The sequence below is a fragment of the Mauremys mutica genome, chromosome 16, assembly GCF_020497125.1.
Source record: "Mauremys mutica isolate MM-2020 ecotype Southern chromosome 16, ASM2049712v1, whole genome shotgun sequence".
Taxonomy (NCBI): domain Eukaryota; kingdom Metazoa; phylum Chordata; order Testudines; family Geoemydidae; genus Mauremys; species Mauremys mutica.
The window spans coordinates 16,287,814-16,303,847 of NC_059087.1; the positions used below are offsets into that span (position 1 = coordinate 16,287,814).

The 16,034-nt window shown below is 41.1% G+C and overlaps 1 protein-coding gene across 1 annotated transcript in view; it reads right to left on the reverse strand.

Annotated features, from left to right (window-relative positions):
- The window catches only part of DGCR8 (DGCR8 microprocessor complex subunit), a 41,236-nt gene that overhangs the window by 12,589 nt on the left and 12,613 nt on the right, over nt 1-16,034 (reverse strand). Inside the window, exons 4-7 of the mRNA XM_044990031.1 lie at nt 14,319-14,461; nt 11,907-12,189; nt 9,145-9,342; nt 2,719-2,820 (exon numbers count right to left, since the gene is read on the reverse strand). Coding sequence (XP_044845966.1) covers nt 2,719-2,820; nt 9,145-9,342; nt 11,907-12,189; nt 14,319-14,461 — 726 coding nt within the window. The remainder of the gene's footprint in view (nt 1-2,718; nt 2,821-9,144; nt 9,343-11,906; nt 12,190-14,318; nt 14,462-16,034) is intronic.

The window sequence follows — 16,034 nt, forward strand, 5'->3', positions numbered from 1 at the left end:
TACTTGGATATTTGTTTTCTCCTTCATCTGAACCTCAAGAGATCTGAAAAATAACTGTTCTTCCTCGCAGGGGTTCTCAAACTGTGGGTTGTGACCCCAAAGTGGGTCGTGACCCCATTTTAATGAGGTCGCCAAGGCTGGCTTAGACTCGCTGGGGCTCAGGACCGAAGCCCAATCCCCATCACCCAGGGCTGAAGCAGAAACCCTTGGGCTTCGCCCCTCTCCCCCCCACCAGGGGCAGTGAGGCTTGGGCTATGGTCCCCCTAGCTGGGGTGGTGGGGCTTGGGCAGGCTCAGGCTTCACCCCCACCCTGTGTCACATAGTAATTTTTGTTGTCAGAAGGGGGTCACCGTGCAATGAAGTCTGAGAATTCCTGCTCTAGAGAATAGCAATCACCGCTCACCCATTTATATACAAAACATGAGAATCTTTTCTCAGAAGGGACATCTCAACCATGAAATCATCACTCTCTCATGTACTTGTTCAGAATTAAAGTACTGTGATTGTATTACATTGTGAGCAAATGTTTTGGGAATTTCTGTCAACTTTAAGGTTTTAATTCCATATGATGTTTTGGAGTCACTTACAGAGAGTGTTCTAACACAAAAACTAAGCATTTTATAGTGAAGCATAGTATCAACGTGCTTTTTGAAGAACTAGAGCTTCCAGATTGTAAAAGTAAGGTGTGTAACATAATTACAATTTTTTATTTGTTACCTGGATACTGAATATCAGATCTTAAATTTTATAATCTGATACTGAAATATAAATCCAAGAGGATTAACACAATGGGTGAGAGAAGAAAAGGGTCTTATTTCAACAAACATGATCTGGCAGCTGAATGGCTTGCTTATGTGCCCACCACACAGCTGGAAAGGCATGAGTTCTTTCTCCAATACACATGTGATGAAATGGATAAAAGCAGAGGAGAGGAAATTATGTATGCCTTTGGGTAAGGCTGACTGGAGTGTGGCTGGATGAAGCAAGGAAAACCTGAAAGATACCTGCAGAAGAGGTAGATGGTTTTGGTATAATAAACTGTGATCTGCTAATTATGTGTCATTTTTAGGTTGCATTTGTTAGATAATGTAATTTAACTCATTCAGCCCCAACCCTTATCTCTAAGGTTGGATCCTAAGGACAGTTGCTCCCCTGGATCTTTGTCCAACTAGGAGCCTCTCATATGGCAGATAAACCCAGCAGGAAGTTTAAAGACTCAGCCAGGAGCTTTTAGGATATGGTCCATCACCCTAGGGTAATTTGTTGCTTTTCTCATGTACTTATTTAGATTTAAAATTATAAAATAAGATGCCCACGCAAAAAATGCTCCTGGCACGCCAATACCTTCACTAATTATACAATATAATGAAATCCCAGCAGCTTTGAAATAATAATTCCAATAGGAACTCAGCCAGTCAGCCACCCACATAATTCATTCCACCCCTTTATCATTTTGGGACACATAGTTAATCTTTACACTCTTTCTATTCCTATTAGCTGGATGAAAACTTTATAATCGATACCTAACCAACTTTATTTTTTCCTCTCCATATTGGAAAATACAAAATTATAATTCCAGCAACTGCCAGAGGCATTGAACAGCCTCTAAGTATAGATCCATTTACCACATGGCAGTGGTCATTTTCAGTATCCATTCACATATTTTCAGGGGTCAATTTGTATGTATACAATTATAATTTTACCGGATTTATGGAGGAACCCCAGGCCATAATGACAAGACTGATACGGATCAACTTCAACATGAAATGCAAGAGCTGTAATGAAGATATTTGAACTTTGACTAGTCAAAGTCAATCTAATTTTTGTGAGCAATAAAATCCAAATTAATTTTTAAAAGTTACTAAGGCTATCCCAGCATAAGTGTGTGTGTGCTGTGTGTAACATAATATATAATATATTAAGTGAAACCTTACAATTCTAAAGGGTATGTTGACACAGGGATAAAAAAAACCCACAGCTGGCTGGGGGCAGTTGATTCAGGTTCATGGGACTCAAGCTGCAGGCTAAAAAATTGCTGTGTAGATGTCTGGGCTTTGGCTGAAGCCCAAATATCTACACAACAATTTTTCAGCCCACAGCCTGAGCTCCACGAACGTGACCCAGGCCAGCCACAGTGGTTCCACAGGTCTTTGATCTCTGTACAGACGCACCTTAAGAAACATTTCCTAATTAAAAGGTCTACATTAACTTTAGTATAAGGCCATTTTGGAAACAATGTGTGTTTATTTTTTAAAAAGTATTCTTTTAACACTAGTCAGTTCAATAATAGTGCATGACATGCTATTTAATTAGCTGCAAATCAAATCTTCTGGGTACTAAGTGACATGAGTAAAATAATCAAATTCTACCCTTATGACTAATAGTGTCAGACAGTAAAAGCTATGATTACCACATTTCAATGGGGCTTCCTTTTAGATGAAAGTCAAATTAATAAATTACTTAAATCAGTTTTCATTTCAGAGTATTTTTCCAGCTCAGAGTATTTTTCAGCACGCACACACAGGTAAGGGAGAGGTAAAAGGAGGCAGAAGATTATGCTACTTCTGTTGTACAAACTAGAATTTGGCCCACAGTATACTCTTAAGATGCTTAGTAGGAAAGTCTCCATTTCTTGCTGCTTTTCAGAATACCCAAGCATTAGAATAAGTATCATTGAACAAAAGTATTGTGCTGAAGTTAGAATTCATGCAGACTTACCACATTCAAAGAAATTGTAAACAGGGCGGACCTTTAGGACTCGCTGCATATATTCATGCAGTATGCAAACTTCAGACTTCCCATTGGGATTAATAACAAACTCTGGGAAAATAAAGTCATTCCATTTAATTAATTCCAGGCTTTTGAAAACCGTCTACAAAAAAACCCATCAAACTGCAAGCTGAGATTAAAAATGCCCCGCTTATCAATCATTTATTCAAATGCATGAAACTAAATATTATGATAAATGCAGTTTCCGCAAACATGGATTACTAAAACCCCAGAGTCCATTTTTAAAGGTTTTTAAAACAATTACTAAGAAAATAAATCTCAGAGCAAGTTCTGAGAAGACTGAAAAATACACTAATTATTGTAACGAGCCCTATTAAATACTCACTTTTCTGCAGCCACTGAGGTTTCCTGACATCCAATCAAAGAACCACAGAAATGCAGGGTTGGAAGGGACCTTGAGAAGTCATCAAGTTCAGCCCCCTGCGCTGTGGCAGGACCAAGTAAACCTAGACTATCCTTGAAAGGGGTTTGCCCAATTTGTTTTTAAAAACTTTCAATGACGGGTACTCCACGATGTTCTCTAGAAACCTATTCCATAGTTTAACTAGCCTTATAGTTAGAAAGTTTTCCCTAATATCTAACCTAAATCTCTCTTGCTGCAGATTAAGCCCATTACTTCTTGTCCTACCTTCAGTGAACTTGGAGAACAACTGATCACAGTCCTCTTTATAAACAGCTCTTAACATACTGGAAGACTTGTGTCGCCCCTCAGTCGTCTCTTCTCAACAATAAACATGCAGTTTTTTCAACCTTTCCTCATAGGTCAGGTTTTCTAAACCTTTTATCATTTTTATCCTCTAGACTCTTTCCAATCTGTCCACATCCTTCCTAAATTGTGGTGCCCATAATTGAACACAACACTCCAGCTGAGGCCTCACCAGTGCAGAGCAGAGTGGGACAATTACCTCTTGTTTCTTCCATACAACACTCCTGTTAATACAGCCCAGAATCAGATTAGCCTTTTTGCAGCTGCATCACACTGATGACTCATTCAGTTTGTGGTCCACTATAACCGTCAGATCCTTTTCAGCAGTACCACCACCTAGATGGTTATATTCCCCATTTTGTAATTGTGCACTTGATTTTTCCTTCCTATCAGACCTAACACCTCAAACGACCACAGAAAAGTTATCTTCTCATAGCAAGATAAAATGGGTTATGTATGAATCCATTCCTTTCCCTGGTGGGTGTAGGCTTCAAATCCAACTCACAAAAGTGAAAAGAGCTTGTCCTACCCCGGAGAAATGTGCCTGCAAGATCTGTCAGGTCCAACTGGCAGGCTGCACTTATTCTCATGGGAAGAAGCAGAATATTTCTCCACATTGGAGAGAATTGTTTGCTGGGCACGAAACACAAAACACACTATCCCTGAACTATCCTAGAAAGGGAGATCACATTTGATTCTAGCCCCCTTGAAAAAAGACTTTTGTTTGTTAATCATCCCCTGAAACAAAGAAACTGCTTCATTTATACCCACTGAAGCAAACTGCTTTAGTGTCACCACGATGAAGGGACTGTTTGTTTAATCATTCTAGAGCTAGATAAACTGTATTTTACTAAAAAACAATGACATTATTACAATAAATAAAAGGCGGAATGAACTAAGACAACCATTTCCAGAAAGTCTGAGCAATAAAGAAATCTTGTTAACCTGACAAGCATGGTGCTCTGGTATTTTTTTGGGATGTGAAGCCTGCCAAATTAAGATGTCAAGATGACGACAGAGCACCACAATGGCCAAGGATTCTGAGACCAATCAAATTAGAATTTAGAAGGACTGGATCCAACTCTTAAAGGGATATTCAAGTTGATTTTTTTTTTTTTAACTAATTTCAGAAAGTTCAAGTTTCTCATAAAGCGCACACAAGCATGTGCACACACAGAGGCTTGTTTGTTTGTTTATTTTTTTTAATGTTTTCTCTGCTCCCCTGCTGATGTTTGTAATATTTTTTTCAGCAAGGCTGAAAGTAGGTGGACCCAAAAGCAATATGTACACACACTCAGGCCAGTCCTCCACATCTGCTTTAAGTGTATAGGCCTGCCTTATGCCTATTCAGTTTCAGCTTTGCTGCTGCAATTACTAGTAAACACCCTTTTCCAGGTTCTTACAAGACCATGCACAAGCTCTATGCTGTGCAGTACATGCATGCTGTCACCACACTAATGCAAGAGACGTTAGGATATAACTAACTAGACAAAGTGCTGTCAAAATACATAAAGCAAACAGTTTTCTCTTGATGGGAGAAAGGAATGACAACTGGAACACTGCTCTGGACCAAGGAGTCAAAATGGGCGCTTGCGGGGGTACCAGGCGAGGGCTTGTGGACTGGCCAAACCCCGGCTCCAACTACTTCCTCCTATGGGATATATGCCCCTTTTGGGGTAGTCCTGCTGTCTCGGGGGGACGGAAAGGCTGCCTAAATGCACTGTGAACAAAATACTGCTGCTGCTGACCACCAACATAATGGCCCCTCTGCACTGCCGGCATGTACACCCCCAAAGATCATAGGGTAGCCCAGGAGTCCTTGAAGAAGTGCAGAGTCATCAGCCTTGTCCGTAAACAGTGCTTGACATCAAAGGGCAAATCCTCTATGGCCTACTGCAGCTTGGGAGCAATACCCAAATTCTGCAGTCAGAAAACCCTTCTCATGGTCATTGCCAAGACCAATACTGTGGCTGAAGTATCCTTGATGTCCAGCTTGGACTGTAACGATGTCTTAGCCACCAAGCACCCTTCAGCGACAAATGTCTGAAATTCTGCTCGAGGCTTCAGGAAGCTGGTCTGCAAACTTAAGACATAGCTGTGCAGTTCACAAAATTGTACTTTAACAGCAATATCTGCTGGTTAGCAATTCACATCTGCAAGGAAAAGGAAGTGTAAATCTTCCTGCCCTTAAGTCCATTTGTTTAGAATCCTTTTCCTTGGGAGCGGATTTAAACCTGCCTTGTTCACCATGGTTTTGACCAGTGAATCTGACGCTAGGTGGAGTGAAAACTCTCAAATCCCTGCACCAGAATGAAGTAGCACTTTTCCGTGTGCTTTACCACAGGTGGTACTGAAGTTAGCATGCTCTAGAGAACCTTAACAATGTGTTCCTTGAGCCGGCTAATAGGAAGGGCAACTCTCCCAGGGGCAGTCAGCTGTAGGATATCCACTAACTTGCGGGTGTTCTCCTTCATGAACTCCGCTTAGATACCTAGAGAAGCAGCCATAGACTTCAAAAGGTACTGGTACACTTTGAAATAATGAAGAGGAGGAAGAGCCAGGCACCACAGATTCGTCCAGGGATGAAGATGAAGTGGTTAACTGTGTTGGATCCTGCTCTAGGACCGAAGGGCCTGGACAGAATGATGCTGGAGGCTCACCAGTGCCTGTGGTGGATCAAGTCAATGCCACAGATCTGGTCAGTGATCTCACCTTTGAGCGAGATGAGGAGTGGCACCTCCTCTTCCCATGGAGGCTACTGGTATGGAGAGGCCACTGGTGGCTTGTAGGCGCAAGGCCAGGGACCCCCAACCTGATAGTGAGAAGAGCGCTGATCCTGATACCCAAAGCACTCCATGAACAGCCCCTGGACGCAAAAGAGTCCCAGGCTTCAGGGTATAAAGGTAGAGCAAGCCCTGCAGGTGCAAGCAACTGGTCTGACTAGTGAGTCCATAGCCCAGAATGAGGAGGAAGCTGGCGCTGATGGTGGAAATGGTACCAGAGACACCAAGTACGCCTTCATTGTTTCTGGTGCTGGAAGCGATGTTGACCCTGAAGACAGTAGCCATGCCAAAGTAACTGATAGTGCTGAAGTTCAGGGTTGTGACTGCTGCCAGGTAACATGGGCGGTGCCAGTTACAGGAGTGCCAAAGACATTCCTGGTGCTGGGGAGGTCCCTTGCACCAAGCCCAGCACCAGCCTCACGTCCGCTGACTGTAAAAGAGAAACCTCAGCGAACAGTGTTGATAGACTCAGAGGTTCATCTGCCTGCCCAGTCAACGGGGCTATTAAAGCCACAGCCCTGTTAAAGTTGTGAACCAAGGGCTAGGTTGGGACAAAAGGCAGAGGAGGTCTGTTGCTGCCTGAGACACTGCTGACGCAGAAACAATTGGTGCTAGTGACCTCGTCTGTACCAGACGCAACAGATGCCCTGGGGCTGGAAACAGAGTCAACGCTATGGGGGTCTCTGATCTCCTTGCATGGTACTGGGGTGCAGTTGATGGTACCTGCTCCAACCCATGCATTGGCATTCACCCTGTGTGGATCTGCACTCATTCTGGAGCACGCAGAGGAGTCCCCATGCAACCGGGAGCTGCCTCAGGTCAGTCTTATGCAACCTTTTCCTCAGCACACTCAACAGGGAATGACTCCTCTGTCTCTTTGGAGGGGTGCCAGCTTCCAGACATGAGCAGCAGCATTCTCAGAAAGTAAAGGCAACCTCTGATCTGACAAGGGCCTCACCACCGAAGCAGGCCAAATGGCGTGTTTGAGCTGTTGCTGCTTCAGACAAAGATACCTCACCACCTGTTTCAGTTTGGTCACGAGATGCAAATTGAACACTGCTCCTTGACAGGGGCTTCTACAGCAAGCATCACGGATGGGAATTGTTGTTGGGGATCACCCCCCCCACACACACACACACACGATGGACAATGTTTAAACTCTGGTGAAGGAATCATCAGGGAAATACTTAAATTACAGCTAATGCTAAATCAAACTAAGCTATACTAATTAACTATATCCGGGGTAGGCAACCTACGGCACGCGTGCCGAGCTCATTTTCAGTGGCACTCACACGGCCCAGGTCCTGGCCACCAGTCCGGGGGGCTCTGCATTTTAATTTAATTTTAAATGAAGCTTCTTAAACATTTTAAAAACCTTATTTACTTTACATACAACAATAGCTCAGTTATATTATAGACTTATAGAAAGAGACCCTCTAAAAATGTTTAAATGTATTACTGGCACGTGAAACCTTAAATTAGGGTGAATAAATGAAGACATGGCACACCACTTCTGAAAGGTTGCTGACCCATGAACTATATACAACTAGAAAAATCACTAAAATAGAGGGATTGTGAGGCAAAAGCCATACAGAGCTCAGACTGCAGCCATGGGTGGTAAGAAGGAACTCTTATCTCTACGGGTACTGCTAGACAAAATTCTCTGGTTCTGGCATGCTGGGCGTGCACACACCTGAGGGGAATACACGGCTGCATCTACTCAAAGAAAGCTGTGTGCCGTATTAAGGCAACAGTTAACAACATCTCTTCCACTAATATTTTATGTATACGTTTGGCTCATCCTTACTTCTCTTGAACTATTCCTGGCAAGCACAGAGTACAAATTAGCTTTTTTTTAAATGAGTTGGTTTTAAAAGTCAGTTTCAGAAATGCATCACATGCTATTTTCTCTTCTGATGAATAAAAACAGATGCTGAAAACATGGCATCATCTGGCTATAACAAGAATATTCTACAAATTTCAGTACTGCCACAGCAGTTAATACCTGAAATAAGGTTAGAAGTCAATCAAATCCTCCCTTGTAGAATTCTGTTTTACTTTAATTGCAAGTGCAAGAGTTACAGGCAACAGAAAAGAACTTGGAAAAGATAGTCCTTTTACAAGGAGATCCCCAGTTATTTCCCCGATAGCATAAGAAAAGGCTTCACCAGCTTCTAAGTCCAGAGCAACCAGTATAAATGAAATTAGAGTACATCCTACAATTTTTCAGAGTTTTCCATGCAGGACAGCAGGCTTATTAGCCTTTAGTGTGTTGTAGGACTCCCAGCTTTTGCAGCCAAAGTGCTTAATGCGTTTTTGGATGCTGTCAGAAAAGTATGTACCAATTTTAATTAAGTTCAATAAGGCTGAAAGAACCATTCTTTAGAACTTTCTGCTCAGTATGATGCAAATTTAAATTGCACAATAAATATCATTACATCATACAGCATAAGAGCAGTGGAAAAGGAATGACTGAGCAAAAAAGATAAAACGTCTTAAGGATGAATTACAAACACCCTATTACCTGTGGCTGGTGATTTTTAAACAAACCTGCTTAAAAAAATAAATCCTCGTCATTAACTGATTCAGAACAGATGCTGTGAAGATGACATTTCATTAACGATTCACAACGTAAGCAAAAATGTGTACCTTCTATGCAATGTTTTCTATAGTAAATGTGTGTTTTGACAATACTTTTTCCATGACCACAGTAGGTACAAAAACAGAACCAAGACTATAAACTTCCAGTACTTCCTAAAATCATGGAACCCTATAGAAAATCAACACCTTCTATACTTTAACTTAAATTTAATACTGGAACATGACAAATTTCAAAAATTCTAACTCCAACTAGATGAAACTTACCTTTTTTTGTAGGTGCATCTTGCACAGACAAGGTAATGAGTTTCTGATTGGCTGGCAGAATAGGCCGCTCAGACTCCGCCTGCTTCCGCTTCATTTCACGGTTGAACTGTCGTCTCTCAGCCCAGGTTCTGAATTTTTTTACGGTAACTTGTTCAAAATCAAAACGCTTTTCAAGGTAGTGTCTAAAATCCTCAAGGTCTACGAAAAATAATCAAATCCAGTTATTCCTATACTTCCCCATGCAAGAGACCTGCCTGTGGACTCTCAAGGACAAGATTAATTACATGCAATTTTTCATTAATTTGTACAATCATTCGTTCCTTTTATTACATGTGAAACTGTTGTACCTTTGCCAAAAAAAGACTAACCCTCCACTGTGTCCAACACTTAATATTTTATATATTTTCAATGAAAGTGCAGTTTTGTTGGTTCCCAAGGCTTTACAAAACTTTCTCAGAACATAATTTCTATACTTGTTCCTACTTCTGTCGGTCATGGGTGTGAAGGAAAAACAAAACAAACAAAAAATACCCACACACTCAAAAAACCCCATCCCCTGACCAACAAAATTCCCTGACAAAAGTGCTGGTGCGGACAGCACTACGTTGGTGGGAGACACTCTCCCACCGACATAGCTATCGTCGCTCGTTGGTGGTGGTTTGATTATGCCGGTGGGAGATCTCTCCCACTGGCATAGAGCAGCTACATGGGAGACCTTACAGCAGTGCAGTTGCAGCAGTACAGCTGTGCCACTGTAAGATCTCTAGTGTAGACACAGCCTTTGGTTTTGTCTACATTACTTCGCTTTTAGCGACACAGCTGTTCTGTCACAGCCATGCCACTAAATGGTACACAGTGTATCTGCTGTCTGTCAGCAGGAGAAAGCTCTCCTGCCAACCAAAAACTTCTATCCCCACCCCCTGAGTGGCAGCTGTGGTGCTGTTCACCCCAGCGATTTTTGTTGGTAAAACTTTTGTCATTTGGGGAGGGGGAAGAGAGGGGGAGGTGAGGAGGTGAACACCCCTGAATGACAATATGCCAGTTAAGTTCCAGTGTAGACAAAGCCTTAGTCCATTCACTACAACATCTTGAATAATTACACTACTTGAACGAGACTCTGTTTCAGGGGTGGCCAACCTGAGCCTGAGAAGGAGCCAGAATTTACCAATATACATTGCCAAAGAGACACAGTAATATGTCAGCAGCCCCTCCATGAGCTCCACCTGCCCCCAGCGCCTCCTGCCCACGGCAGCCGACCAACGGGAGCTGCAGGGGTGGCGGTTGGAGCGGAGGCAGCATGGAGAGGCCCCTGGCTGCCCCTAAGTGTAGGAGCCAGAGTGGGGACATGCTGCTGCTTCTGGGAGAGCATCAGCATGCGCATGCAGAGTGGCCTCAGACCCCACTCCCTGGCTGGAATGTGGGAGCAGGCCAAGCCCCAGACCCCACTCCCCAGCAGGAGCTCGAGGGCCAGTTTAAACCCTCAAGCTCCTGCTGGGTTTAATCTATAAACATGAAACTAACAATTTAAGACCTGGTTACTTGAGGCATAGCCCCTCCTCCTGTCTGGGATACTGTTGCAGATGCAATTAGTGGAAGCAACAGAGTTCCCATCCCCTCCAGATGCATTAAAAAAAAGAGTGTAGTTGGAAAGCTCCTAGCAGGGTGTTTTCTAATGATGAATTCCAAATATGGTCTGACAGAGCAAGCAGGAGACCATGAATTGTTAGCTTTCCAGTAACACTGAAACCAATATTTCACTTCCTGGATTTTAGAGGAGGGGCTGACTGCTGGAATATGTACAGAGGATAGTAAAGGCTTATTGTGGATATTGCTTTTGTTTGGAAATATTATCTATGATTCCACAATTCTATGATGGCTTATATGGTCAATCTATTTAATCTTTACACATAAGGAGTCTTGTAGTCTAAAGCCAAGGGTAAGCTTCAAATTTAAAAAAGACAATGTAGACCACTGGTAGCCTTTAAACCACAGCAGTATTTCTGAGAAACAGCAATATACATTAATTAACCCACCAAGGTTAATCACTGACAGAGCGCATAGTGAGGCTTGATTGGAAGTTGGCAGGGAAGGGATTCAGACCTGTCTTCATAGATACAAAAACTATTTCAGGTATGGATGTAATTTTCTGTTTTGTTAAAAAAAAATAATAATAATAATAAATGGTAAAGCGATATAACCACTAGTGGGCATGCAATTATACTGGTATAGCTTACTCCCCTGAATATACATGAATAAGCTATACCAGTTTAACTGCATGCTGTGCTTCAAGAAAACTGGATGCAAACCTGTATAGCTAAATCAGTACAGCAAATGTGTGTGTGTGTAGACAATTCCTCAGACGGGTAATAGGAATACTACTTTACAAAAGGATGACCCAAGTGGTGGTAGTTTTTATTTATTCTATAATTTAAGTCTCCTCTAAATAGTCCTTAAATGCATAACATACAAGTTTACAGTACTATATTCTGATAATTCTCAAATTTCTATAGCTAAAAGATCCTTTCATGTTGACCCTCAGCAATCCTCAAAAATACTCCACGGTTATATACCTCCATTCACCAAGGATCACATTGCTTTACTGAAGTGGGTATTTATCCCCCCATTTTGCAGATGAGGAACTGAAGCAGAGATAAATGTGATGACTTGCCCAAGGTCAAGCAGTGAATCAGGAATAAAATCTAGGGATCTTGACTGCCAATCCCCTCCTCTAACAAGTAGTAGGTATGGCTTTCAGCACTTACCTACAGATTCATCTTTACACACTTCAACTTTGGCCTTAACTTGTCCTAAGGCTCCTGGTGCTGCATCACCCCCTGAAGGCTCTCTCTCATCTAAAGGCCCAGAATCAGCAGCAGTGGAGTCCGGCTCCTCTGTTTGGCAGTCCAGTTCCGAAGACTTGTCTACGTGCTTTATAGGCGATACTTCCCCATTTGGGGTTATGTCATTGTTTTGTTCCCTTTCCTCATTGTCCTTCATTTTCTTGTAATGCAGACAGGGAATGCTACTCAAGGGAGGATCATGTTTCTGTAAATATAATTATACAAAAATTTATAAATTTAGGGCTCATGAAATTACAAAAAGACAAATCTAGTCAGTTTTAAGATGCGTTAGAAGTAGTTGTGATACTAGAAATCTGCGCTAACCATCTCTGAATCCACCCAACATTTTTAAAGTCACATTTTCTGATTTTTAAGTGCTCCTCTCCCCCGTTGCCCTATGGGGAATGCAAGCAAGTAAAAAAAGGGAAAGGAGAAACAATGAAACTGACTACAAAGTGCTGTCAAATGAGCAAACAGTTGCAGGCAGTGTAGTTGTAATCGTGGTAGTCCCAGAATATTAGATACACAAGGTGGTTGAAGTACTTTCTGAAATTCAGCATTGATAAATGCATTAGAAAAAAAACATGTTTTTTTTATTTATTTAATTTATTCTCTCTCTCTCTCTATTATATATATTTTACATATATAAAATGATGGTCTAAATTAGCTGTTGCTACGCAAGAAAGATCTTGGAGTCATTGTGGATAGTTCTCTGAAAACATCCACTCAATGTGCTGCGGCAATCAAAAAAACAAAACAAAACCAACCCACAATGTTGGGAATCTTTAGGAAAGGGATAGATAAGACAGAAAATACCATATTGCCCCAATATAAATCCATGGTACGCCCACATCTTGAATACTGCATGCAGATGTGGTTGTCCCATCTCCAAAAAAAAAAAAAAAAGTGAAAAGGGCAACAAAAATGATTAGAGGTAAGAAACAGCTTCCATTTGAGGAGAGATTAATAAAACAGACTCCAGCTTGGAAAAGCTGACTAAGGAGGGATATGATAATCTTGATGGGTGTGGAAAAAGTAAATAAGGAAGTGTTATTTACTTCTCATAACACAAGAACTAGAGGTCACCAAATAAAATCATTAGGCAGCAGGTTTAAAACAAACAAAAGGAAGTATTTCTTTACACAACGTACAGTCAACCTGTGGAACTCTTTGCCAAAGGATGTTGAGAAGGTCAAGATTATAACAGGGTTCAAAAAATAACTGGATAAATTCATGGAGGATAGGTCCATCAATGGCTATTAGCCAGGATGGGCAGGGATGCAAAACCATGCTCTGAAATGTCCATAGCCTCTGTTGCCCGAACCTGGGAATGGGTGATGAATCACTTGATGATTACCTACTCTGTTCATTTCCCTCTGAAGCACCTGGAGCTGGCCACTGTCAGAAGACAGGATACAGAGCTAGATGGACCATTGGTCTGACCCAGTATGGCTGTTCTTATTGGATCAATTTCTGTTGGATCAAGCCTTGTGTCTCTCACCAACAGAAGTTGGTCCAATAAAATACAGTACTTCACTCAAACTAAAACATAATATAAAGAAAGTTTCTATCAAATAACTTTCAGTACAATTACATAATTCCGTTTAGGCTCCCATACTTCACTCATCCCCAGGGCACCCTAGCTGTTATAAGAAACACTAGGTAGAGCTATGCTTCCCCCCTTTCTCCAAAACAAGACTCCTTTTGATGAAAGCTCTGATTTTAAAAAGGAAAAAGATAGTTTAGGCTGAAAAGTCAAGGTTTTGTTAAATTACAAATATATTTATATTTACAAAACTTAACAGGAAAGCTTTCAGATAATTCAGTGAATGTTTTGATTTAAATTGCCTTACCACCACTAAACTCAGGTTCTGCACACTCCCATTGTAATCTGTGGGAGTTGTGCTGTATATGGGTAGCACGTCTACTTCTGGGAATGAGACTCCCAAACCATAGTTTAAACTATAATTTGATCCTCTAAACAGAACAATACCCACAATTTAGATATACCTATGCAGTATTAAAAAAAAACAATTTTGCTGTGTTGTGGTAGAACAAGGGAACCAGAAAGTAAGATTGACTAGTCCATTTTAATTGCCCAAACTGAAGTGTAGTGAAAAAATAATCCATATTTGAAATAAGGTGTTAAGAACACAGATAAAACTGTTTGAAAAACAAAACTCCCTATTTGACCATATCTAAGAGGTCTGAAAAATTCCCCAAAGCATAATTCCAAGACTGTTTTGACCAATTACAAATAAGTACATAAACGGAAACCTAATATTTTTAAATAACTCAACCATTAAAATAATAATTAGCAGCTCAAACCCCTACCCTTATGCTTCCTGTTCCCAAGAAATAAGGTCTGGACCAGGTAACAACTCTGGATTCTCTGTGCAGATATACAGGAATGCCTGAGTTATGGAATGTCATGATCCATCCATCAGGCAATGGTTCCGTAGGAGGACGGCCACGACCTTTATGAGAGGAAAAAGAAACTCATGTAGGCAGTTCACTATTTTTTAATGTAATCTGATTTTATTAAAAATTTATTTCTGATTCTATATCCTGAGAACATTCTTCCACCTAAAAGCTCATTACAAAACTAAGAAATGCTACAGGTACTTTTATCCTCCACAGATATTACTTCTTAAGTATTTGTACAGTACCTAGTTCTTTACTGGAGTGCTATCACATATCACCCACCACCATACTGTGCCCCCCCGCCCCCAAGTTCCCACATGTGGGTGGATAAAAGCAGGAGGTAATTTAGCCATGACAGAGCCTAATTTAACTAGACAAAAAACTCTGAATTTTAATCTCAATAGATTCTATAGCCAACCATTCCTTTTCCTAAATGGTTATTTCTGTAGTTATCAAAGACTAATTAGGAATCACTTTTTCACCCACAGTCAAGACACAACCCAAACATGATTTCATCCTACAATCTTTCATACTTAGATCAGCTATCTTTTTATAAAGGCGGCAACTCCAAACAATATTAGGGAAAGATTCTTATGCTCACATTTAAGGCAGCATGGTCTCATTTTTCCTACCTTGTAAACCACAGAACGGACTATGCCAACTGACGGTTAGGACACTGTTTTGTTGGTTTTTTTGTTTTTAAAAGGGGTTTTTCTTTTTTATATACAATATGATGCATTTTTAAAAATGCACTCCTCAAGATTAGACTGAGTTTAAATCTAATTTAGACTATTTTCAGTTGGATTCTTCTGCATTACTTCTGATTTAAGGGCTTTGCGATGTTCACATAGGGAATGCTACATAAATGCAAGCAACTGACTTTCAATAGTTCTTCATACACGAAATATTCCCTGTAAAATAAGACAACTTCAACAACAAAATTTAAGTGACTGAAGTAGAATAACATTTCCACTTTTTGGCCATGCCATGGTATTAAAGATGGAAAAAAAAGTAGATTACATTGTTCATATGCCTGCTAATGCAGAAGTGTTTCCTATACTTCTCCCATGGCACTCTGTACCTCAGAGTGGCACCCTTGAACCCCCATATTCACCACTGTCATACAATTATGATATGTTTTGTATAAAAGTATGCCTTGTGAGGTATCATTTTAAAAGTCTTGGTCTGCTGAACATTAGTATCCTGTTGGATTATATGTGAAGTTATGAAGTTTTGCTATGTATGTGTTACTGAAATATGTTGTGAGGTTAGGAACACCCACAACCAGCCTTTCAGGTACAATAGTGGAGTAGCCAGACGCGCTGATGGCCCATTAAAGGGAACCATCCCAGAAGACTTCTCAGAGAGCACACAGACAATGGAGGCTGCTTGACCAATGGGGGCAGACCCCCATGTCACAAGCATAGATCTTTCCAGCAAGCTGGAAGAAAAATTATAAAAGAAGGGGAAATGACATCATAACTTGGCCTCTTTCCCTCCACAACTCAACACCTGGAAACACTTCTGGAGGACAAAGACTTTGAAGTGAGGAGTGTGGTCCCGGGCTGGAAGGCAGTTCCAGCCAGTGTACTGAAGATCTGTGACCTGTTTCTATCATCAGGGTGA